Below are 26,168 nucleotides of genomic sequence, written 5' to 3' on the forward strand. Positions count from 1 at the left end.
TAGAATGGGAAGTGGATCGGTTTCATTCTTCTACCCATTCTAAATGTGATTTGTGCCACACAGAAGGTCTAATGTTGCCAAGAAAAAAAGAGACAAGAAGAAAGACATCCTCTACTCAAGATTTTGCTAACATGTTTTAGTCAGTACTGTAAATAATGTTCTAAACATATGCCAGAAACCATAATCACCATTAATTAAAATTCTAAAGCACATTTATTAACAGTTATTGAAAAATACCTGTTGGTTCCTTGACTGAACACTTAAGAGAGACTGAAGCCTTTTTAGATCAGAATAATCCCTAGGAAAAAAACACAGCAGTATGTGTTAATAGTTACATAAAAGTATTTCCATAAGTGTAAAGAAGGTCAACAAGCAACAATGCTACTGACAGAAAATAAAGTTTTCTAGCGTTGCCTGGTATCCACGTTTGCGTACAGAAGAATTCACAGCTTCTCCAGAATGCCTTAAGTCAACATAGGTGTAAATAAACTTTGTGACCAGAGTAACAGTTGTCATGTTTATAGTGCACTTCAAATTGAAGCATTCTGCTTTGGCAGCCAGTGTAAATTCCACACGAGTCCCGCTGAAGTTCAAAGTAAAACGTCAGATACTACACCTCATAGAGATCCCAGGACGCTTTTGTTTTTATTGCTTTTTCTGTGCTCTTCAACTTTTTGTCCTCATCAGGCATTGTGTATCACTATTATCATTATGGGGTTAAAAAGACTTTTCCTTAAAAGCAAAGTAGATACAAAGAATTATATCATTGCAGCAAAAGGAACACATGCTTACTTACAGAATCAACCGATACTGCTTTTAGAAAAAAAAAAACAAAAAACTTTGCCATTTTCTCAGCATGAAGCCTTGGGCATTATATCAGGATATCCTTTGAAATTCCAGATATTACTGAGAAAGCTTTTAACCTAACATGCAGAAACCTTGGTTTTTCAACACATGCACAGACAATACCGTCTTGCTCTTTAATGTATTTTTTTATTAGGACTTTTCTTTCATCTTCTTACCATTACTTCTCTCTGTGAATTGACTGATTATGTTACAGCAATGCTTACAGGCTAACATCAAGGTTGTCAACAACAAGCTGTTGTCCAGACAACAGAGAATTTAAGCTATATTTTCCAAATAAACAAGTCAAATGAAGGGTTGAAAAAGGAGGAATCTGACAAAAAAATGAAACGCATACAGTGAGTTGAGAGATGTGATTCTCTTCCTCTACTTGACTCTCCTGAGACCCCACCTGGACTACTGCATGCAGCTCTGGGGCTCCCATCAGAACAACAGGGACCTGCTGGAGTGAGTCCAGAGGGCTACAAAGAGGATCAGAGGGCTGGAGCACCTCCCCCGTGCTGAGAGAAGCTGAGAGAGGGGTGGTTGTTTGGCCTGGAGAAAAGAAGGCTCCAAGGGAGATATCCAGCAGTAGCCCACTACCTAAAGGGGTCTACAAGAGAGTTGGAGAGGGACTTTTTACATGGGTATGTGGTGTTGGGACAAGGGGATAATGGCTTTATGCTAAAAGAAGTCAGGTTTAGATTAGATATCAGGAGGAAATTCTTTACTGTGAGGATGATGAGGTACCAGAACAGGTTGCCCGGAGAAGTTGTGGACATCCCTGGAAGCGTCCAAGGCCAGGCTGGATGGGGCTGTGATCAGTCTGCTACACAGTGATAGGTGCCTCTGCCATGGCAGAGACTTGGAACTCAATGATCTTAAGGTCTCTTCCAACCTCAACCATTCTATGAATCTATTACCACACAGTCTGTCAAAGAATAGCTGAAAAAGAAATTTTCAGCAGTTTAGAATCCAGGCCTTCTGAATGTCTTATACTACCTGCTTTCCTTGCAGCGGGACACACAGCTTCTTTCCACAGATGAGCACATCTGTATGGCATGGCCTCATCAGGGCCATTAGCACACATTAAATCCCTGCATAAAAACGTTCAGTCTGTAGGTCTGACTTCCCACAAAAGCCCTGACCTACTCACTTTCACACTACACAACACCTGTTCACTGAAAATCTTCTAAAGCCCTAGAAAAATACAGAAAGACTTAGAAAGAGGATATTCAAGAGGAATCTCTTGCTGCAACAAAAGCCACTATATCAATACAGATCCTTCTCTGAGTGAAAAAAAAGAATGGTCAGGCACAAGCTGTAGAACTACCCTGGAGAATTACATACAGCTGTAGCATAATGGTGGAGCACTTTCAATTTAAAAACCATGGATATAATAACACTGTCTGATCCTTTCCACCTATTTTACTGTTCACTGAACATGGACTGTTTGGATGCCCCCTTTTTCGTGTCCTTAACAGGATTTTCTGTATCAAACCTGATGGCCTTCTTTTCTTGCTGTGCAGTGTAGAATTCCTCTGCTACTGATTTTTACTTCTCCTCATAAAGGCAAAGAAGAAGAAGAAAACTGGTCATGAAACAAAAGCATTGTAAACTACCAGAAGCTACTCCTTCCCAAATGAACATCAGTCATTTTTCCAGTTATACAATCTCACATCACAGAACTACCCAAAATGCAACTGTTGCCAGTACGAACTCGTGCACTGTATTAAATCCCTCTCGGAAGTGGCCTGTAAGCCCGGTTCATCCATGTCTAGTCTTTTAAACAAGCCTTTATCCTACCACAGGGAATCATTAATCTGGATCCACAAGAAACTTCTCTGCTCTCTTACATGCATCTGCTCAAGGAGATTATTAAAAAACATCCCAGAACACTTCTGTGGCACCAGTTATTACCAGGGAATGAATATAAACAGGATTTGTTCTACCACTCAGCAGACAAAACTACTGACTTCAGACTAAACCGAATGCAGTTTGCTCAAAGCATTTATCTCCTTTGCTTCAAGAGCATTACAAGTTAAGAGAAGCCATGTACATTGCAAAGCACATTAAGAATCCTCAGGAGTAAGAATTTCCATGTATTATTTCAGTGACATTCTTATATCATCTCCCCAGTACCGTGTCCATTTGGAACATTACTGAGGCATGACACAATGCAATAAGCACCTCACATTTGCACAGTAGGAAATACTGGGAAACTCACAAATTGTCTACTTGACCATGAGTATATGTGCACAAAGAACAGATTTCAATCAATTAAAGAACAACCAAACCACACACAAATAATTTGCTCATAAGCAAACAGAGTTAAACCTTAACATTTTTAGCATCCTGTGAAATCCTTGGGTTAACTCTCCAAACCACAAAGAGCAGGATTCCCACTATGGCTATGATTTAATCCAGAACTGTTAGGTTTTTGTGCTTATTTAGAACATTTTACAACTGTCGACCAACCTTAGTTTAGGGCTGCCATTCCAATTCTTTTGCTGTTTGCTCTGCCTTTGCAAACATGAAACAGAATAACAGATGACAAATATTTTAAAGGTTTGTTGCCATTACAGATCTAAAAGTCCCTGTGCAAAATTGAACCTGATAAACATCAAGCCACATTCCTTTCACTGCTGCTGAGAATGAAGAGACACTGGTCACTCAAGGATACAGCACTCACCCAGCTCTGAGGACTCACCCTGAGGTTACCTCTCTGTTTCCTAGAGGCCAACAAGTCAGCACAGGTCAGGAAGCCCTTCAGGAGAGAGGCCAGCTCTGGCCACAAACTGACCCTGCACTGACCTCTTCAGTCTGTCAGCCCAGCATTATCTCAGATGTACAGCTCACTGGATTGGGAAACCTGATTCAGGTTATAAATAATCTCTCCTATTTTAGCCCTGATTGCCTTGTCTCCAAAGCACTTCTACTGTACAAGGGCAGGGACAACATGCAGAAAGGAGGATTTATCCACGCAGCTTAGAATGTTATGCCCTTCACCTTACTACAAAGATTAGACTAATTAATTAACAGCCAGCTGCCAGTGAAAATGGCTTTCCCCATTCCTCCCCTTCTGCCCACAATTCTCTACTTCTTCAGCTGATCTGACCCAAACCCAAGCCAGTTAAGAGAGCTAAACACACAGAAAAGAATACACTTCCATTTATATTGTTACTTTCCTACCAACCCAGCTCACTGGTACAGTGGCCAGATGAGTGCCCCTGTTGACAGGGCAGGAATGCACAGGTGTAAATCGAGGGAGAAGAGCAGAAAGCCCCTTCCATCAGCAGCCAGCCATTAAATCAGGTAGGTATATCAACACCATGAGTGAGGGGCAGACAAACAGAAACAACTCAATTTTCCTTCTATCAGCCAGAAACCTGAGAGAAAATAGACATTAATATTTTCTTACCTATTCTCACAGTTATTTGACTTTCTTGAAGTCACCAAATAAGTTCCCACCCCGTGTTTCCTCTTTACTCGTGCCAGCAGAAATTTCCATGAATTCCGTGGAGCCAAGCTATTCAGTGTCCTCATAACTATCCCCCTGCTATGACACCAGCCATGAGGAATGTGTAAGAAACACACCAAACAGCAGTCACTAGTTGTGCCAGATAAAAACTGAAATCAGACAACTCTTTTGAAGAACAGAGACACACTAAGACAAAAATGCCTTTACAGCACAGTCTCATTTAATTCCATTTAAGACAATGAAATTAGAGCAATAGTAATGCATTCATTTCAACTGGGGATAATTACATTTAATTAGTTATGCTGATACAATTACACAGGAAGAGAGATGCATTCTGACAGCACTGGAATTCAGGATAGGACAAGAAATGCTCCAAGAACCCCGTCAGAAATGAAAGAATCCACATGATGAGAAACAGGAGACAAAGGAATTACCCCAGACTTGATCTGCAGCCCAGTCTAGTATCTGTCCCAGATGACATAAGCACATAAGCTTCAGAAGGTAAAAACAAGCCCCTAAACAAACAAAACCACAAAGTGTTGGAGGATGAATCTACCCCCACTGACTACAGTGTAATGGTCTCTTCAATAAGATGTCTCACATTCCTTATAATCTTTATTAGCAATAACTAGTGGATATGGATAGTTTGTAAGCCAACTAGTTTCTAGATTTTCCCTTGAACTCCTTTCTTAATCACTGCAGTGGCTGAATTCCACTGTCTAATCATACACAGGATAACAGGCTTAAGGTGGATAAAGAAGTAGTAGATATGGTGGCTTTAATAAGACTTTTGATGCTGTTGCTGGATAGGAATGTATCTAATACCCCATCTAATACCATAAGCTGGGTCAGATGAAGGTCAGGTGAAAATTCACTCCCTAAAAGAGCAATTAGAAATATATTATTGTCAAAACAGAGATGGATTTCAAACATGGTCAAAACGATGGCAAAGGAAGCATCAAAGGTGATGAAAAATTCCCAAAAGATACTTTTCCTTATCCAGTCTGGTGGGGAAAAAAGGGACTTCTGGCTGGCTTCCCCTCTTGTTCTCAAAGAGCATGGCAGTCATAATAGATCCCCACCAGTGACAGCCTGTGTCTAGGAAATTGTATTGAAGAACCCACACAGACAATGTTTGAAGAATATTTCTTTCATGTTATTAACTGAACCAATATGGAAATTTATGTGCTTCTTACACACAAAAACTTCCACGTGTCTCAATCTTTCTTTAATAACTTTGGAGATTCTCTAAACGTTAACAAGGGTAAGGTTCTTCCTTGTTTTCCTGACAAATGAAAACATTCAAGCTACGGCTGTTTTGGGATTGTTTGTCTTTTGCTTCTTTTTGTTTTCCCTCTGTACCACCTCATTCCATAAATGGCCAGGCCTATTCTCAGATTGCTGGGTCCACCAAATGTCAGTCTCTTGGTTAATTTCCAGAGTGTAACTATCCTCTGTAGAGCAAAGTCTGCCTAAATCCATTCTGTTAAACAGCAGTCCACACATGTAAAAGAAAAAAAAAAAAAAAAAAAAAAAGAGAGAAAACAAGAGGGGATTTCTGAGGTCTAATGAGCAGCTCAGGTCAGCAGCAACTCGAGAGTAACACGCAGCTCTTTGAAGTTCACCCTCTCCGCTCCCACTACCAAGCAGACCTTTATAGGGAATTGTACCGCCATTCCTCAGAGCCTCTGGGAACCACGAGATTGTTCAATGCCTACCCAGAGCTGGTGAAGGAGCAGGGCTGTGGAGGACGTCATTAAAAGGAACGGGGGAAAATGGGGACATTGCATCGCCTTCCCTGCCCTGGACTGGGCTCTCCCCTCCCCAGCCCTGCGTTTCCCCGAGTTCCCGTCCCTCCATCCCGCTCCCGGGGTCCCTCAGCAGCTTCCCCCGCCCCGCCTCCGCCGCTCGCTCCGCCGGGACGGGACCCCTCAGCCAATCGCCTCCCTTCTTCTTGGCTCCCCGGCCAATCGCGAGCCGCCGTGTTGCGAGGCCCGGCGCCGTTGCCATGGGCACGGGGAAGCCCCGGCCGGGCCCGCCCCCAGCGCCCCCCGGGCAATGAAAACAGAAGCGGCCCCAATGGAGTCCAGGAGATTGTTTATTGCTTTTACCAACTTTCTGAAACGTTACAAAAGATAATTTTATTCTAGCAGTAATTAAAACAACACAAAGGCTGAATCACATTAAAAACAAGTCTGAGAGTCGTGTTTTCCATATAAACTGAATATTGATTCTACAGTTGGAATAATGTTTTCATTTGCTTTGGATTTGTTTATAAAGTAAGAAAACGTCACTGTAATTAGAAAAGCTGTCATAAAAAATTCGAACCATACAGTATGTAATCACATTTCAAATAAGAATATTAAAATCAAAACAGCAGTTCAGCTGCAAAAGCTGAACCTGGAAGACACCTTTGCACAGGAGCATCAGCAACAATAGAAAGGAAAATACAAGAAATTATGTGTCTTTCCAATAAAATCATTTAGAAAAGTATCGATTTTCAAACTCATTCATTATTCCAAATAAATGTCAACAGATACTAAATTCAATATGAAAGTGTCTTTAGGCAAAGTTCAATGCCAACTACAAAGTCCTAGAAGTTTTCGCTAAAAACATTATAAAATAAAATTGACAAACTTACTGAGCAATTTGCTTTATTTATAGCACTACACTTACGCTGACTCAAAGCCGTGTGCATCTATAGTCTTAAAATTTGCCATAAAATAAATTACTGTTGGTATAAACAAAGTATTTCCCACGTTTTACTGCACTTGATAATTTTGTCCTAGATGAGTAATTAAAACATTACTAATCATAAGAAAGCAAAAAGACAACTAAGCTCGCTGTGGTGCTTGCCTGACAGATTTCATTTGTGAACTCAGAGTGCTGAACCATTCACTTTCTGATTTCCAGAACCTATGTACAAGACAAACCCTTAAGAGCAACGCAGGCTCTGCCACGTGACACCCATTTGGTACAGAAATATTTCACAGCCAGTCGAACCTGCCTTTGCAAAGGGCACGAATTAGGAAGTGACCGGATAAAGACAGAGATGCAGGTGAAGCAAATGATAACTTACAGGAGAACTTGCATTAAATGAAGAAAAAATGGCCAAGATACTTGGTTGAAAAAGATCCCAAAGCCATTAGGGCACCAAGTTCTACCCTGACAGGTTTTATGATGACAAACTTGGCAATTTGGAACGTTTCATGGAACAATTATATAAAATATGATGTTATAGCTGCAAAGTTCATCTAGGAGGAAATTGTTGTTAACTTGGGCATATGTAAACAGAATGAAAAATGTCTCACTGTAATACATATGAAAATCAGTTTTCTAGAATATAATTTAAACACAAAACTGCATTTTAAGTGATACATTTTAGAGGATAATTTAAATGGAGTGGTCAAAATTAAGACCTAGATTTCATGTAAACATTAATATTTATAAATAAATAAAAAAAAAAAAAGAAGAAGAAAAAAAGAAGGGAAAAAAAAAAGAGGGACTTCCTGAGGTGGCTCTGCAGCCAGGTACACAGTAGCACTAAGCTCCATTCCAGGAAACCAAGGCATCTATAAAAAGTGCAGGGTTGTTTATTTTCCTCTAGCTATTGGAATGGAAATCCATTGGCGTAGTTTTTACAGGGCTTAAGCCCTATGAAAAAAAATAAAAATCAGTGCACAGCAATTGTCACTGCTCTTTTGCATCCATTAAGGCAAAACATACATCTACACACAATAAACTACATCCTTAGCTGTCTTATTTTAATACTAGGTGTTACTTTAAAGCAGAGAAGGTGTAAAATGACTATTGAATCACTTAACCATACATTAGCAACAGGGATTTATGCACTTAATACCAGATCTTCTCCTGTTCATATGGGAAGAAAGTGCAAGTATAACTATTGCCCAAGAACACTGGAACTAAAGGTCACTGTAAACTGGTTTGCCAAGTCATGGTATTTCTGGTACTGATTACAATATCTACATAATTAAATAAATACTGTGATTAGACTTGTGGGGCTTTGGTTTTGTTTCCTTTCAATGTTACTCAAAATATATCCACTTCCAGTAATAATGACCAAAACTTCTGAAGTAGAAGCCAAAGTGTGCAGCACCATGGAACCCTGATTTCCAGCATTAAAGAGTTTGAAATCCAAGAAGCTTCTAGTAACTTTTTGGGTCTTTGGAAACTGTTGCAGGACTTTGAACAGGAAGCGAAAAATACTACTGAGACGACACAAGTACTGTATTGTGGATGATGCTACATAAAACCCTCAAAGTATCTCTTCCCTCCTTGAATTAGAGCAAGAGTAGTTGTCAACTACTGACATGCAGACGGATGTTGTTTGGGTTTTTTTAAAATAATGTACCAAGTTTTGAGAAATCATCTGCTGTAGTTTCATTGTTATCTCAGTTTGATCAGAGGGAAACCATGGGACTTTCTGAAAGAGCACGAAGTCAAACTAAGGCACAAGCTACACTAATATCTAAGAATGCAGGTCATTACACAGTATTGCTCAAACTGGTAATGCAGACCTCTCTTGCTTTGCCCCTGACCTGAGCCTGTTATGACAGCTTGGATACCATTACTCATATTGCTGTACACTACGATTTCCTTTCTTTAAACTGCCTTCTCAGAATTCAGTTAAATGAAAAAAGGAAAGAAAAAAATGTTAAATAATTGCATTACATTTAAAGGGAACAGTAACAGTCCATGTAATGTAAATACTATTTTTAAATGTTTCTATTTATTCCCACTTTTGTAATATACAGTTACCTTCTCTACAGGTGACTTGGCTGAAGAGCACCAAAATTCCACCTCAAGTGGTATTTTCAGATAAAGTCTGCCCTCCTCCAGAATCAGCTCCTTTTGCAATCGTTGAGAATTTTATCATTTGGTCCATGGTAAAACTCCCAATTCTGCCAAAAGCAGCATTACGCAAACAGCATCTTCTAGTATTAAATGAGCACAGATTCTAATTAAAGCCATTGTAATGCATCCAGAAAGGGCTAGTGGCAATTCAGAATGTAAAGAGATACTGTTGGAAATTAAAGCCAAAAACTAAGGCATAAGGCAAAAAAAATATTAAGAATGGAAACTGCACAGGTAAGTCATCAAGATTTTCATTTATATATAAAATTCTCATTATTTCAAATATTATAATGCTAAACACTAGAACTTGAAAATGTAAGTACAATAAATGCACTGACTGCATCTTTATCAGTGGAGTCCCCCAAAAATCCCATTTACTTTAATAAATGAATATTTATTTTTTCAATTCATCTTACATGATAGAAATTTATACTAATTAAAATAAATAATGTGTTTAAAAATAAGTTGGTGTGCTACCATATATGCCCTTTACAATGGAGAGGATCAGAACTGTACATACAAATACCACAAGCAATTAGTAATCCATAAAATAATACTGATCATAAACCTATTCCAGAACTGAGCTACAACTAATTTAATCAAATACACAGTAAATTAAAAAATTTATTAACCAAGAAATATATTTGATGAAGATATTAAATACTCCAAAATCTTAAAGCTGAGTAAATCAGACGCTGAAAATCTATGGGAAAAAATGTAAGCAAAAAGGAAGAGAAGAATTCAAGAGTACTGACGTGGTAAGTACTTATAATTTCCTATAGACCAATTGCTGCCTTAAATCCAATTTATATTGTGTAAACATGGAGTGTCCAGAATGGCAAATACTGACTTGGGACTGTAACTGCCATTACTGCACTCATACTGCTACTGGACAATAATGAAAACTCAAGAGAATTCAGAAAACCAAAGAAAGCAGCACACCAGGGTATTTAGATACATTTTAAGGCTTAACTAACCACCTGACTTAGGGCTCTAGGCCACTCCTGTAGAGTAGGAGAGAACAGAATCCAGAAAACACTAGCATGGAGTGGAGACATAAAACACAGTAGTTCTTGTCAACAGCACATTAACATTTGTTCTATGAAACCACAAAAAAAGTATACCCTGCAAAAACAAGCATTAATTGCCTGCATGGAAAACAAAACTTCTGTGGCGCACATTATAAACAGAGGTATTGCAAAATTTTAAGCAATGTGGACCAGTAATCATCAGCAAAAGCTGATGTAACTTTTATGCACATATTGATTATGGAAAATAATAAGCATTCATTACAGTCTTCCTATTTAAAAATGAAAATAAAATTTCCAATAAAATAAATAGCTGAAGTGTGATTACCACTCATTTGCTGGGAAAATCTTTGCATTATGCAAGCATATCTACAGTGCCCAAAAAAACCGGCAGAAATTAAATACATGTTGCTCCTTAAACTGGAAATCACACTTCCATGGTAAAATATCCTACAGTGATATATATACACACACAAGCAATTCCCATTGGTTCCATTCTATAAAGATGTTTCAGCATCGACATATCGCACAACAGGTGACTTTTCCACTTCTATTTTCACACTTTCTGGTTTTTCAGGGCTGTTTGAAAACAAAGAAGAAAATGTAAAGTCTGGCCCACTTTAGGAAAGATTAAATTTCAAATGTTTTATACTTCAAAATGAACACTGGATGTATTTACATAAGGATGCTTTTATGATAAGGCACTTCTATTACATTTTAATAATTGTTAAATAATATTCAAAGGAACAGTACAAAGTTAAAAGAGAGAAAACATCAATATCTCCTTCATAAATACCATATCCAATTGTACTGCTTTTACTGATTTGAAACTGTTCATGCAAAACATCTTTAGAAATAAACAAACAGATCCCCAACACAGCCTGCAAAACTGTCTAAGTAAAAATACGTAACAAGCAATATTACTAATATGTCATTATTCTTGGGGAGGGAACCCATCTGTTCACAAGAATGAGAGGACATTTCAGTCTGTTCAAAAGGGGAAACCACACTTCCAACAACAGCAGAGGACAGTAAGAAACTAGTGTAACCTGAACCTTCCATTCAAGTGAAGCAGAGGACCCAAAAGACAAGTGGCAGCTGAACAACTGACACTCTTAGGGACACAGACACTGAACAGTGCCTGACTGAAGGACAATAAGGAATATCTCAAGGTAGTTGGAAGTCAGTAGAAGATGAAATGGAACAGTCTAAGAGGGAGGATGAGTTTCAAAAGAGATGACACATCTGTAGAGTTGCTCTTTAAGGAAAAAAATATATTAGAAATTCATGCAAAGAGAAAAATTCTGGGCCTCCCTAGAAGATACAAGTGTGCTGGGACTCCACAGTCTGTAAACTACAATAGATGGCTGAGGAAAAAAGAAAAAGCAACCTGAATCAATTCAGAAAAAGAAAAAGAAATGGAATTTAATCTTCTTTAAAATACATGGTTTTTAATAAATCATGCCAAGCCACACAACATGTCATCTGTAATTATGAAAGACATGCCTCCTTCGAACTCCATTAGTATTTGAATATAAATCTGAAAATAGCAGTGCCTACAGAACCATTTTTACCACAGCACTAAATGTCTTTCTGTACCACCAGATGAAGACAGTTATGCAGAAAAACCTTAGCGGAACTGAAATCAGTAATTTACTGGAAATTACTTTTGAATGACCAGTAGTGACATCTGTGAATCTCACCAGGATGCAAAGAAAATATAGCAAATACCTCAAAACAACAACCAGCTGAGTTAAGGCTCAAGAAGTCTGCCTTTCAACATTTTCAAGATTAATGCACTATCAGATTGCCTGTTAAAAACCTGGTTTCTGGCACCAGTGGTTCTTATTTTCCATTTGTAGTTTTAGCAAGTTCCCTACCAAGATGGATTTTTTACTGTACTAAGCTCAAGAAGGGTATGTTATAGAATCGAAGGGAAATGTCTTATAGCAAAACATAATGAATAGATAGAATAACAAATATAAGGCTAGGCACAACAAAAAACACTGCAAACTGATCAGAAGCCTGACTGGCTACTATTGTATATAATTCCATACTAATTTAACCTGCTCAGGAAACAGGAAAGTGAGAGATGAAATTGTACTAAATTAGAACTGCCTGAAAACCAAATCTAAACATTTTCATTCTTCTGGAAAAAGAAATACAGGCCTGTATCTCTTCAAGCCTTATATGCCCAATGACTATCAATGCACTAGAATCATTCACAAATTCTGTAATGGGCTGCTTCTAAGAATTTAGCAAGGAAGAAAACACCTATTAAATAAGGAGGGTATACTGACACACATACTCTCTTATCTCTTCAATTTGTCTTCTTGATGGTCTTGCTCATGTGGTACTCAAGATTTTGAAATATTTTAATTAAATATATGTTTAACATTTTAAAAATGTTTAAACAATTCAGCCTAGACATTCATGGAACCGGTGCCTGCATTAATGAGTCTCTAAGCTTTTCCTCTTACAATGCATCTCAAAGCTCTTTCTCTGTCTCCTTTACCCTTGGCTGACCTGCTGTCTGGCCAAAACAGTGTACTTCCATGCCTCGTTTGGAGCAGTGCACGTGGTGAATAGACGTGCACTGCTCCATAGATGGTATACAAGTGCTAGGTCACTACTGGTGCTTCCAGCAGGACCTGAGATGGCTTGGACAGAGCCATGACAGAGTAGGAATGCTCCAGCCTTGGACAGAGTATGAACACCGTGAATACTTTCACTGAGATGTAATTTTATACAAAACCTGACAATTTTGTATCTCTCAAATATGTCCTCCTCTGACAGAATTGGCTGAAAAGGATGAACCAATAGAAGATGCATACAATAGACAACAGGACTGCTTAGGTTTAGTTTTCTGAGGCAAACATGCCCATTCTTCCCTTTCCTACATAAAAACTGCTAAGCAATAGCTGCATAGCAGATGAGCAGTCCATGGATACAAGTCCCTATAAATCAGAAGCCTTTCAGGAAGTTGGGGATATTCTGCACAAATACTCATGTCTTGGCTTGTTTCCCTCGATAGATTCAGCTAGACAGGGAATAAATTAGGATAGAATAGCAGAATGCTTCATCACAATCAGACTTTGTTCTTTGATGGGGAGCTCACAGAGAAGAAAGGCTACTGGCCAGCATAGAAGATGTGTGTCAGCTTACAGGGAAAGTTCTGAGCACTGAGAGCTCATGATCTGTCCACATATTTCATTCAAGTATATTTCAGTGAAGATAGCGTCTGAGACAGGTTCAATTTTTAGATATTAAAAATGAGTTGAGGAAAAGCAATCCAAGCAACACACTCCCTCAGAAAAACAGATCCTAGGGCAGTACAAAGCAACAATGAAAGTGCTGGACTTACCTTGTATTCTCAGTGGAATTTGTATTATTGAGCATCAAACCACTCCCATGCTCATGTACATACTAGTACTTAGAAACCCTAAGCTCATCAGAGTAATAAACACTTGTATTAAGTAAATAAATAGTAATTTTAAAATTACTATTTAAAATAATACATTAATAAAATAGTAATAAAATAATTCCTTATAAAAACTGATAAACTTCAGATTAAAGAGGAAAAATTAAGCTCAAATTCAAATTCTTCTAAAGTAAGAAGTCAGTAACTCAGACTCATAAACCACATTTTTTTTTAAGATATAGTTCAATAAGTACAAGTACAGCTGATAAACACAAGACAATTAGTTAGAAAAGGGGTGAGTAATTATAGCTACCTCAGGTTAGCTCTGGTTACTTTGGCATTCTCAGTACTCATGGCAAGAGCCTTCCACTGTGCAGTTTTGGCCATTTCGTCTGATATGTTTACAACTGAGGGATCAGTGCTAAAGAACAAACATACTTTCAGGTTAGTATTCAATTCCTTGCAACACTATTATACTTACTGTCACTCATCATTTACATCAGTTGTGCCTTCTTTCAATATTTACACAGCCACAAGTTGAGTTCACCTCTTAAAAGTATACTTCAACAAAAACCTGAAAATTTAACTCACTAGCACTACCATAACGACATAGCATCTCAAAACAGTTTTTCACATAGATACCACTAAGATATTGAGAATACTTGAGAGGTAACCTATACCTAAGTTCAGAAAATTATTTTGCATGCCAGAAATAATGCCTTGAATCACACTATTGTGCTAAAGCTTTCATGAATCAGTTACTTTAAGTGGCTTATAGGAAATAATCAAGGGCAAAAGAGTAAAGGTTAATGAAATTTCAGAAATTCAAGTGAGATTTGAAACTATTAAAAATCTAGAAATTCCAATTATCTTGACAGGAAAATTTTGGGTTTTTTTCTCAAAAGCCTTATTAGATATTTTGCAAGGTTCTTTTGCCAGACCACCCCCCTCCCAAGTGTTGCAGAAGTTTAACCTCACAGATGTAAAGCTTTTAAAGCCTATTTGCACTTTTGTCCACCACACAGTTACATGTACAGCACACTCAGGTGCTACCTGTAGGTCTGCTTTCTGTTCTGTTCCACATTTAAGCTTCAGAATCTACCCCAGGTAATCTCTAAGTTTTTCAAATGGCAGAAAAAACTTTCAAAGCCATTCTTCCTCAGGGATCCCCACAAGACATATAAGGCAGCAGAATACATACAAAACACGTGCACACAGTTGATGAAGTCACAGCTCTACTTTGAGAGCAATTAGCAGCTCAAATGTTTTTTTAAAAAGCTTTAGCATTTTCATTTGAGTTGCTTAAGCCTGATTAAGCCTGCTCTCAAAACAGACAACAGCACTCAGCAGAAATATCTGTCTAATCCAAATTTCTGTCTGTTCCCAACTCTCATCAGGGCATACCTGGTACTACCAGCTCCATAAGAAGGCAAATTTTTAACCTAGGAACCCTTAGTATTAGAGACGAAAACAAAACCTGTAAGCAATTTATCTGTCACATCTTAAACTTGTGTTGCAACAGTTGAGAACACCTGACAACTCAGCTAAATACAACCCCAGTAAGGGAGACACCAACTGAGACAAAATGCCTAACAGCAAAGCTGAAAGAATTTCCATGACTGAAATTCCAGTACTTCCTTTTCTAGAAGAGAATCTATTCGTACATTTATGTTCAGAAAATAACATTTTAAAGTAAAAATGGTTGCCTATAAAACGGGTACAACAGAAATTATGACTTTAGCTTTTGCTTAGGTAAACCAAATAATGACACACTTAGATTTCCTCTGAAAAACCCAAGTGGCTGGCAAACACATGGCTCAACTGATGCTATTAGTTGCTTAATGCTCAGTATTTCATGCACAGTAGCACACAAATATTCCATCGAAACTGACCAAGGATGCTTCTTCACCTTTAGTACAGCTGGTCGAAACTGAGTCATCTGATCTGTTCAAGATGGTCATGTAAATTTATAATTAAGATAGAATTTTAAAGAACAATGCAGTATAAAAATACTAATGTAGCACCATGAGATATATCTTCATATTTCCTAATCATGGCTAAGTTACCAGCTTGGGGGAAAAATTATTTCAACTCATACACAACCAACTTAATATAAAGCAAATTTTGGGCTCTGATAAAATAATTTTTAAACAGACACATTTTATACCTGTATTTCAGGGTTTTTACAGGAAAATCTATATTTGCTTCTCCATATGCAAGGTGTACACTGTCATGGTCTGAAAACATTCTCTCTGCTTCCTGTAAATTCCAAGTAAGAAGTTTGTAAAATTACTCACATAGCAGAAACCACAGTAGTATCTCAATTTATTCAGTTATCATCTCAACTGATTCAAGTTATATGACAGGTATTCCATAGGGGTAAAAGGCATTTCTGTGTAGGTACCACAGTTGAATGCAGGAGACAGAGCTTATGACCCTTCCTCTTTGAAGTGCCTTATTAAGGCAGGAGACATGGGAGACTGGGGAAGGAGGGTGTTACAAGCTTTGCAAGGAATTCATCTGGGTGGTGCACAGAAAGGCAGGACTTTTATGGAGAAGTTCCAGAAGCTCTATTACTGTATTTTTGGTAACTAGTAGTGGCACTAAATGACAGCTCCACAAACACACATGAGCAAAATGTCCCTGATATTATGAACACTTTTGTGACTAATTTAAGCAGAATAAAGAAATCCTACTCCACCACTTCCCTCTCCCTCTCCTTTCTCTCCATTTTCTTTCCTTCTAATCTGATGAAAGACCAAAAAACCCAACATTTTTGTGCTAACAACTGCTTCTTTCCACTTTACTTGAAAATTTTGATCACAATTAAAAATCATAGTTTGTAATAGCATAATTGAAACAGAGACTTAATTCCTTAACCAGCAGTAACTGTTTCTCAAGTAAAGAATTTAATTTCTTAAGTAAGTGAAGAATTTCAAAATATGTATCTGGTATATAAGGTCATATGCTCAGGTCACATAATATTCTTTTAAATTGCATTAAGTATTTCCTAGAAATTTACAACATGCTCAGTTTGTTTGTTTTCACACTTACTTCTTTCTCTTTTATCTTTTTATCATCTTCTGTCTTCTTTTTACTTTCTGGCATAAGATCATCAAGCCAGCTAAGCTCTTTTTTGGTGAAACACAAATCCATGAGCTTGCGAACGAACACTAATGCTAGAACCTAAAGGGAACCACAGAAAAAATACTTTATATGTTAAACTATTCAAATAAACAAAAGTGCACACGCGCTTTCAGAACACTCAGAATCTGTAACTGAAGCCCTTTTTTCTAGTACTAGATTTCATCTTACCCCAAAGGTAAATCATTTCCACTTTCAGTAGCTAGTCACAACTGAATTGCTTGTTTCAGGAAATAAGAAGTCTTTGTGTTTCAAAAGTGAACAGCTTGTACTACAGGGGCTTTTTGTTTCTTTCCCACTCCCTTCCTTCTTAAAGGCAGCAAACATCTTCTGAAGAGACTCTGAATAATACATGTAGTCTTGTACAAAAATTATTAACTGGCAAACCAGAAAACTTACCATCATGGGGAAAACAACAGCAGCTGCAGAGGCTTTGATCACCCACAACAAAACTAGACAAGTGAGCTGAACAACTGTAAAGACATGGACCTTCCAGAGTGGTACATAACGTAGATAAATCAGGTCAGGTTGATGTTTGGCAGGCATTCCAAACAGTTTTATACGGTCAAAAAACTGCATGGAAAAATAAAAGCATTCTTCAATTAATTATTTTTTGCCTCTTCAGAAGAAAATTAATGTTTTAGGAGACCACAGAAATGTGAAATAATCCCAAATTAAATACTAATGAAAGACAATGAACATTCAAGGGGGTAGAACTGTGGGCTGTTTTGCAAGGGTTGTCCCCCCCACCCTCACTAATAATAAAAAATTCCAGAATATTTCAGAAAATTTGTTTCTTAGCTACACTATTGAAAGAATAAACAAAAAATAACTGACAAGTGAAGACATAATATTGTAAGAACAAATACTTGAACATGACACTCAGGAAATTATCCTATATGCTATTCAGAAAATATGGAACAACTTTACTGTGGCTCACATAATGCAGGGTGTTACAGCTTCCTTTTCATTCAGTGTTAAACAAAAGTGAACTGCTTGTTAAAATCAGACTTTACCTGAATCCCTTTTAATGAAGATACTCCCATGTAAAGAAAGACACCATACAAAACTGGCATTGGAATAAACTAGGGGGGAAAAAACATCCACAGTTAAAAGTGGAATCAACATGACATAAGAGAGCAGTCCATATCAGTGAAAGGCACAGACCAAGCTATTTTTTACTTTATATTTTACTTAAGTGAAATCTGAGGACCTTATTTAAAAGAATACATATGTATCATTGAGCAGTAAAAAAAAAAATCTAGAACTAACAAGGTTATCACCAGGATAAAAAAAGTAGTTCTGCCTTAACTGCTCACTCACTCAATTTTCTAGGTTGCGAGAAAAATTTCTATTTATGCTAAATATACTGCTTTATGTTGCTGTTTGATAGGAACTGTATCAAGACTACTGTATTCTGTACAACTTCATTAAATTGCTACATTAAATTTTACTTTTGAACACCTGGAGCGGACAATACAAAAACCTCACCACACCTACTGAGCTATGAAAATCTGCTAATTATTCAGAACTAAGTTTTGCTTCAGTAAGAAGACCAATTTAAAGCTTATTAAAGATAATGTTTCTAATAATTTAAATTGTAATATATAATAGACCGCTTATATCATTTTATACAGTGTGATTTTCTATTTTTATATAATTTAAAGCTTACTAAGATAACAAAGTTGTCCACTGATTTCAGTGGCACTTGCATCAACCCTGTGCAGTGAAGCCTTCTTTGCTCCCAAATTCATTAAGCTTCCAAGTAAAGGACAGCCAAGATACAACATGAAATCTTAATAAAAACTGTTGCTATCAAGACTGAACAAAACCTTTTATTTAAACAGTATGAAATAAAACTATGCCTTAGGGATTCATGATGTTTGTGTGTGTGTGGCTAGTGTCTTCACTGTAAGTTCTGTAATTTGATATAGTGTCTTCTACTGCATTAAGTCAGTATAATTCACACGTAGAACAAAAGCACAACAACTGTCAGGTGCAAGGCTTTGTTCTCCTTACTTCTTTTGAACAATAACAGTCATTCACACTGAAAAAGAAAAACATTTCTTAAAAGCAAAGAGTAATAATTCCATTCCTATTACCCTGGGCCCATAAACCAAAAAGTATTAATTTCTAAGAATAAAAAGTTAGAATATGGGATTTCAAACACTTTACTTCAGCAATCACCACTTTTAGTTTTTGCTTTTGAGCAACAATAAATCTATTTCAGTGTTTCTGCTTTTGATTCTGATTATTCACATTATACAGCTGAGCTCTTGGTAACTTTAATGAGAGATTGTCAAATCTGAAAACGTTTTTTAGTAACTGCAATGGTCTTATTCTTTACGGACTTTTACATTCTTTAATAGACATACAAATGGTCAGCTATTTAAAATTTATAATACATAGCTACTTATTAAACTATAGCTGCATGTTTACAGGATTATTCTTTCCCATTATCTAAATTTGAGAAGCTGCATTTCTTATGAAATTACCTGAGATCTGTCTTTGTTTATACAGACTTTTACAAAGTTCTTTAGAAATACCAGCAGTTATGCGGTTATCTGCATTTCTCACAACAAAAAAGATAATTCTTTCATTTCTCCTTTTAACTACTGGATTTGAAACAACAAAGTAGAAGTTGAACAGATTTTAGTAAATCTGAACAAAATCCAACTGAATTAATTTTCTTCCAACAGAGGCATTAAAAGGTCACTAGGGATATAAATTAGGAGATAAAGTGTAATCTGATGCTACAACACAACCTGCAAAATCACCAATACAGTGTGATCATGTATAAAATAATCTTGACACTCTAAGAATCAAATTAAGTTTAGTAAGCTGAAGAACAAGAAGTGAAAAATGTAATTTCTCCCTTTTAAAGCAATGTTTCTGCTCCTTCTGCTATACTATTTTACTTCTGCTCAAGTAACTTTACTTCATTATCACACTCCTTTTCTCTCTCCATTTAAGCACTTACATAAAAACTGCACTTTTTAGGTAACATGAACTGAAAAAACTAAAAAAAAAGATGGCAAGAAAAATCAAGTAACACAGGAAAAGGTTGCTTTCTTCACTACTCACTACATTCCTAGCTTTCTCAGATTTCATTTTCTTGCATCCTTCCATATTGTTTCTATTCAACTAACATCTGTTGCTAAAAAACCAATTTGAGAATGAGTCCAGGCATATCTTACTTAACATAAAAGAACTTTCTCACATTATGAAATGCTAAATCACAACATCAATAGCACAAAGAAAATATTTTGGAAAAATTCTCTTTTACCTTTAACACAGAGGTCATGGACACTGACGTCCCCATCAGCACAAAAATCATCAATCCTGTCACTCGCTGCTCCCGGATTCCCAAAAACTTTGGTTGTTCTCCTGGTGCTGAGCATTCAGATTCAACTTTCAGGCTGTTAACATGACTTATAGACAGGACAGTTGCAGCAACAAACCACGGTAAGCCCATGATAGAACATATTCCCAACATAATACCAACCATGAGCAGATCAAGATGATAACCACAGCCTTTCTGCAAAATTAAGCAAATAAATAACTTGAAAAACTTTCTATTTATATGATCATACTTCTAACTCAGCAGGTGAATAACCTACAACTACAAAAGTCAAATACTTTGAGAGTATCCACAAAATTACATTTGCTCTTGATTAGTCAATTTATATTTAGCAGCTGATGGTAATTTCACAAATTTGCAGAATGAATCTGATTTTAAGTAACTTACACAACATTAGCCTTTCGTAAAAAGGACTTTTACCTTCAGTTTATGCTCTTTCCTGTTTATAATAACAGCTGTTATTTGTTGATCCATGAAAATGAGAATGGTACAGAGTAAAGCAGGAACAGCAGCAACCAAGAGTGTCCACCAAGGATTGCGTCCAAGAGGATCTATGAACCATCCTCGATCTTTTCGGGTGGGCTGAAAAAAGGACACCAACACGTCAACAATGAGAATTAAATGACTAAAATAGAATGCAGATTTTATCATTACAGTTTCAATGAACAACAGATCAGTCCCTTAAGCATATGTTTAGGTTGTTTTCCAATGGCTTTGACCAAAAGACTGATTTAGTTGTTACAGGTGAACATGACATTTATATGGGAAAAATTAAAACAAATCCATTTGATTCCTTCATTTTGTACATTTACACAAAAGAACGCTTCCCTTTCAGTAATAATATAAAACGTAATTTTTTCTGTCAGATGAGACATACATCCAAAACAGAAAAGAGAAACTACTTGATCAACCACATTGTAATCAAAAAAGAGAAACTTCTGTTTCTATACAATTTGATTGTTCTACTGTTCATAAAACTTCAATAATTTTAAAAGTTATGTTTTTCAAAAGGTTTTGTTTCTTACTTCAAACTTCTCTGGAACGTGAAGCTTAGGAGAAGGTACTCCTATAAGATAGTCAATCAAAACCATGATTACTATGGTCAGAAATACTGCAAAGTCGCTGATGGTGGAACGCACCTACAAAGAAAAGACTTGTGTTAAGTCTTGCTTTTTCACCATTGTAATTTGTATGTGTAGAAAGATGATTTTCTTCCCTACAAAAAGTGAGGGGAGAAAAAAGAGGTTTATTTATATTATACTACCACTGAACATTATCTATTTTTTCTTGTTACTTTCAAATTTAAGCTGCCTGCCAGCACAGTATGAAGTTGCAGAAGACAAGTATTCCATACAGCTGTTCACTCATTTAAAAGTGGTCTACTGCAGGAGGCAAATTACTTTAAACAACTCCATCATCTTCCTTCTCCCCTCAATCCCATTAGGAGGCTCAGCCATCCCAGCTAGTTCCTGGTACCTTAGGGTCAGTAATATTCATACTTTCATGTTTTAATCAATAGGACGCGGATAATTTGCAATACATTCATATTATCAAAGATAACTTTATTAAACATTAGGAAGACATTACAGGGATGAGCTGAGGTTTATAGCAGATCTAACCACTTCATTTTGCCTAGCAGAAGTTATATAAATCAATCTCAAAAGAATCATCACATTAACATCTATTAGAAATAGCAATCCCCTGAGGAACCACTCAAAACCCAATAGACATCAGTAGTTTGGGGAAAGTAATTAATTGTTTTGTATGGCTAGGTGAGGAAAAGAGCAGCAATATTGTCTCCACTAATGATACCTGGCAATACTGATTAATGTGAGGAGATGGACTGCTTAGATCTTTCAAAGTTTAGAATATCTTGTTGTAATTCTACAAAAATACAGAATAAACACCGAATTTTTTGCAGATTATTTCTTTCCTCAAATGTCCTAAACATTTTAATTATTAGCTGAATTTTGGGTTTTAATTTCCTTTCCTGTCTTAAAAGAAATTTCTCAACACAGAATTCAACTCCATTAAATTATACCAAGGTGTATATTATAAGGTAACAATAGTCTAGTCTCTAATCACAATTACCTTAGTTGGGAAATAGCGTTTGGTCTTGAATTTCTTAAGGAAAGAGGAGAGGAAAAATGTTGCAAAAAATAGTATGACAGACCAGAAAAGAACATCTGGAATATATGGTCCGTGATGGCCACAAGCTGATCCACGAAACACACCATGATATTCTAAACATTCCTGCAAAGAGAAAAACTCTTCGTAAGTCTGTTTTATTCAACTAAGCTTCCAACTTTCCTATATAAAACATATTTGAGAAAGTTCATAATTCCAACAAGGGGTTCTTTCCTTCATGACTACCTCACCCTGAAAAAGCCAGATGTGTGCTGTCTGTTCCAGAAAAGCCACAGTAGCCACCAGTGATTATTTCAGGATGCCAGAATGCTGGGAGATGCCAAGAAGAAATAATTTCTTTACAGTCACATTACTTCTATTCTGTTTTTCAATGCAGGAAAAGCAGAATATCCAACATCAACTTTAAGCTAACAAACATAAAAAAGGATCTCCTCAGTTTCTCCCATCTCTTTGACTTTGTTTTGCTCAGTTAAGGGAAAAAACATAGTCTTATAAAATAAGATTACCCAAACCATAAGAAAACATTGCTAGCAAAGTAGGAAAGCATCATAAATAATGGATTTAAATAAAAAAGAAAACAAAGTCAGATGACAGCTATCCAAAAGACTTACTGAAATGCAAAGCAAAAAGTTCAAGTAGACACATGGAATACAAGGAAAACACAAGCCAGTAATTCAAGTAGCTGGAAGCAGCACTGCACTAGCCTAATTTATCTTATGGCACAAGTTCTCCCTTTTCACAATCTACGTTGCTTATAAGGTAACACCAAATCCCGGGTCAGTTCTGTCTCTCAGGTAAGACTAAAGATGCTTTAGAGGTAAAGGCATATAGATGAAAAGGCATGTAAAATAAGTAATAAATATAAAGGAAATATAAAAACTAAGTTCAAAAGAAACTGTCATCCTAAGTGATTATGGTAAACTAGGAGCCATAGATAGCACATAGAAAAAAGTCCTGCTACAAATCAAGTAAAGCACTGAGGTTTTACGTGGAATTTCTGCTGTGCAAATAGGTGCTTTAGTGTGAATGTCTATGCTCAGACACAAGGGGAGCCCATACACAGATATCCACTGCTGTTCTAGACAGCCTCAGATGGTCAACCTAACAAGCATAACAAAACCAGAAGCAAATCCAAATCATTCAAGAGCAGGTGGGAATCAGATGCCAGTGTAAGCAAAGTGGCTGTACACAGCTGCATTTATTCCACTGCACACTGCCCAAGAAACTACTTATCAGCAAAAGTGCTTCTTTCTAAAAGCTTTCCAGAGCATTTGCACATGATAACTTTCCTCCTCTTCACCTACACACAAAATTAGATATTGGTATAAAATATCCACTTCATAAGTTAATACCTTGGAGCCTATTCTAAATAATTGTTTTTCATTTCAAATAATTATTTTCTTCCAATCAATCTTTAGGTAGTTCCTCCGATTCTGTTGGGAGTTTTGTAAAAATGTCTAATAACTAATGAAATGTGTTTACTGCCACACTTCAAATACAAGTTCCATCATCACGTCATATTAAAAATATTTCTTTCAGGAACTGGAAGAAAGCAAACTCCTGCTTATTCACCTCATCATGTTCCCCTGCAGGAAGATTACTGTGGTGCCTAAAAGCATTAAGGTGGCTACCTCAAGCAGACTTATATTAGCATTTACTTCTCTGGACTCACTCATCTAGTCCTCTACAATGACTGTGTAAGACTTTATGGAAGAAATTAAGAGAGTTGAAAAAGTTTTAAGGAAAACAGTCCAGGTTCAGTTTAAAAAAGAAATCAGATGAAAAAATGTAATAAACACTGGTACTGTGCAGGTGTTTATTTTTTATTCATATGAGCATATACACACACAGATACATACACATAGCTTCTAGATACTCACAGAAACTGTAAGATTATTCCATGCTATATCTTCACGAGACTTATTCATAGTCCTCCACATACGCAACGTTTCATTGCTTGGTTTCTCAGGCTCAGAACACACACATCTGAAGGGAAGAAGAAAAGTTTACATGCTTTTAAAGCTGTATGTGACAAAATGCAGCAGTTTGAAGTAAATTCAAAAATCCTGAAGAGTTTAAACCAGAGTTTATCCCAAACTTCTATGGAAGAAGCAGAGTACAAGGCTTTTCCTTACATGATCTAGGACCACTGAGAGAGTGGGGGAAATGAAGAATCAGGTCACCCTTAAGAAAGACACTGTATTTGAGTATGTAGTGAGCTAACTGAAGATATAAATGCTTACAGTGCTCAGCTTTAAAGCAACTGCATACATAATTTTTAGCAACATTTTTGTAGAAGTAAAAATCCCCCTCCCTATTGCAGCATTTTGCAAACTCACACTGCAGAATCCTTTCTGTCAGACAGGCTGACAGAAGTACACATCAGATAAAAAAACCCAAAACACAATGGACTGAATATTGATTTAATGGGATGTTTTCAATTAAAGTTATTCAAGTACACCAACTGGTAAGCTTAACATGTAAACTTTTATGTAGAAGAGGAGAGAGAGGTAGTAAGCAAGAAGTAAGTCTCCTTTTTCTATGAGATTCACTAAAGACACTGTAAAAAAACCCCAATGAACCATGGAAGCGAAAATCTGCATCCTGGTGGTGTGAAGGTAAAGAAAGAAGAAACATTAAATGTGCATGGGCAAAAAGAACATAGATTTGCATAGCACAATGTTTGGGGAATTTAGAAAATTCTAAGTAAACAAATTTTCTTTTGTTAACTGAATTCTAAACTAACAGCAATAGGAAATGGGAAAGGAGTGGAAAGCAGTAGCTCCTAAAAGCAGTTGCCAACACAGAATCATCAATAGAGAAAGGAATTGCAACAATAAGCATGATGAGACAAATCATAATTAGTTGTTGGTCAAAGCAGCAACATAAAAAAGCATGCTGAAGGAAGACTTGACATATTTCTCAACAAAGACAATGAAGATAAAGTATGCCACCGAGTATTTAAGTAGAAATGCAGGAGAAGAAAGGAAAAAACCCACACCCAGAAAAATGTAATAGTATTTGAGATTGTCTTGTGGCTCAATTAACTCAACATGCTTGTTCTGCGCCCTTTTCCCCACTAGGGGTTACAGAGTGGGGAGAAAAGGAAAGGGAAAGGAGCAAGAAAGCAACTGTGAACAGCTGGATCTCCTACAGCTTTGTAAGAGAAAAAATGCAGGGCAAACCCATGCTGAACACTGTGGCATGTCCCAAAAACCACAGAGCTAAACCAAATTAAAATCTCACCTTCCCATCTCCACCCTCATGGCCTGCCTGTGTCAGAACACAGTCAGGTGGCAAGTGCCCAAAGCCCTATAGGACAGTTTCTGCCAGCTCAGTGGATTGAATATGCCCACACAGAAGTCCAGTGAGGACCCAGAGCCACTGAAGGATGAACAACCAGTAGGAAGGGAAAAATAAGAGAGTGAGTGTCCTCCCACAGCCCACTCCTGGCAATGTGGCCTGGTCTTAACAGCGGCTAAGACAGGAAAGTGAGTGTAAATGTCAAGTGTGAATGGAACACAAGAAGCAGCCTGACAGAGTGTTTGCCCTTTCCCCCTGGAATAAAGTACTGAAGAAGCACTGAATGATTGCAAAAGTGAGCAGAGATCTTGGAGGGGAAACACAGCAGTCCAAACCAGTTCTGACACTGCTAGAAGTCACCCTGTGTGCAAGGGGATCACTGTCCTGGCCAGGCAGAGCAGCAGCCCAGCAGGACAGTGAGTATTCTGCTCTCCAACTAGGGAATGACTGCCCCAATGCAACAAGCAGGGACCCTCACCCCAAGTGCATGGACATGACCTTGTTAGGGGTCCCTCACGCACACTGTCACCACACAGGTACAACTGAAGTTGGAAGATGCACATC

At 37.2% G+C, this 26,168-nt stretch overlaps 2 protein-coding genes across 9 annotated transcripts in view; both read right to left on the reverse strand.

Annotated features, from left to right (window-relative positions):
• Positions 1–691, reverse strand: part of NEK10 (NIMA related kinase 10) — a 79,190-nt gene extending 78,499 nt beyond the window's left edge. The window contains 3 exon segments of the mRNA XM_030963724.1: positions 238–298; positions 617–645; positions 647–691. Coding sequence (XP_030819584.1) covers positions 238–298; positions 617–645; positions 647–691 — 135 coding nt within the window.
• A 5,715-nt stretch (positions 692–6,406) lies between these two features.
• SLC4A7 (solute carrier family 4 member 7) overlaps positions 6,407–26,168 on the reverse strand; it is a 93,683-nt gene continuing 73,921 nt past the window's right edge. For all 8 annotated transcript variants that reach the window (XM_030943388.1, XM_030943386.1, XM_030943387.1 and 5 more), the window contains 11 exons: positions 24,182–24,287; positions 22,245–22,406; positions 21,179–21,292; positions 20,574–20,735; positions 20,079–20,330; positions 17,809–17,877; positions 17,192–17,365; positions 16,703–16,834; positions 15,816–15,907; positions 13,962–14,069; positions 6,407–10,806 (listed from right to left, as the gene is read on the reverse strand). In XM_030943388.1, coding sequence (XP_030799248.1) covers positions 10,725–10,806; positions 13,962–14,069; positions 15,816–15,907; positions 16,703–16,834; positions 17,192–17,365; positions 17,809–17,877; positions 20,079–20,330; positions 20,574–20,735; positions 21,179–21,292; positions 22,245–22,406; positions 24,182–24,287 — 1,453 coding nt within the window. In that variant the 3' untranslated portion in view covers positions 6,407–10,724. The remainder of the gene's footprint in view (positions 10,807–13,961; positions 14,070–15,815; positions 15,908–16,702; positions 16,835–17,191; positions 17,366–17,808; positions 17,878–20,078; positions 20,331–20,573; positions 20,736–21,178; positions 21,293–22,244; positions 22,407–24,181; positions 24,288–26,168) is intronic.

The sequence above is a fragment of the Camarhynchus parvulus genome, chromosome 2 (genome assembly GCF_901933205.1).
Source record: "Camarhynchus parvulus chromosome 2, STF_HiC, whole genome shotgun sequence".
NCBI lineage: Eukaryota > Metazoa > Chordata > Aves > Passeriformes > Thraupidae > Camarhynchus > Camarhynchus parvulus.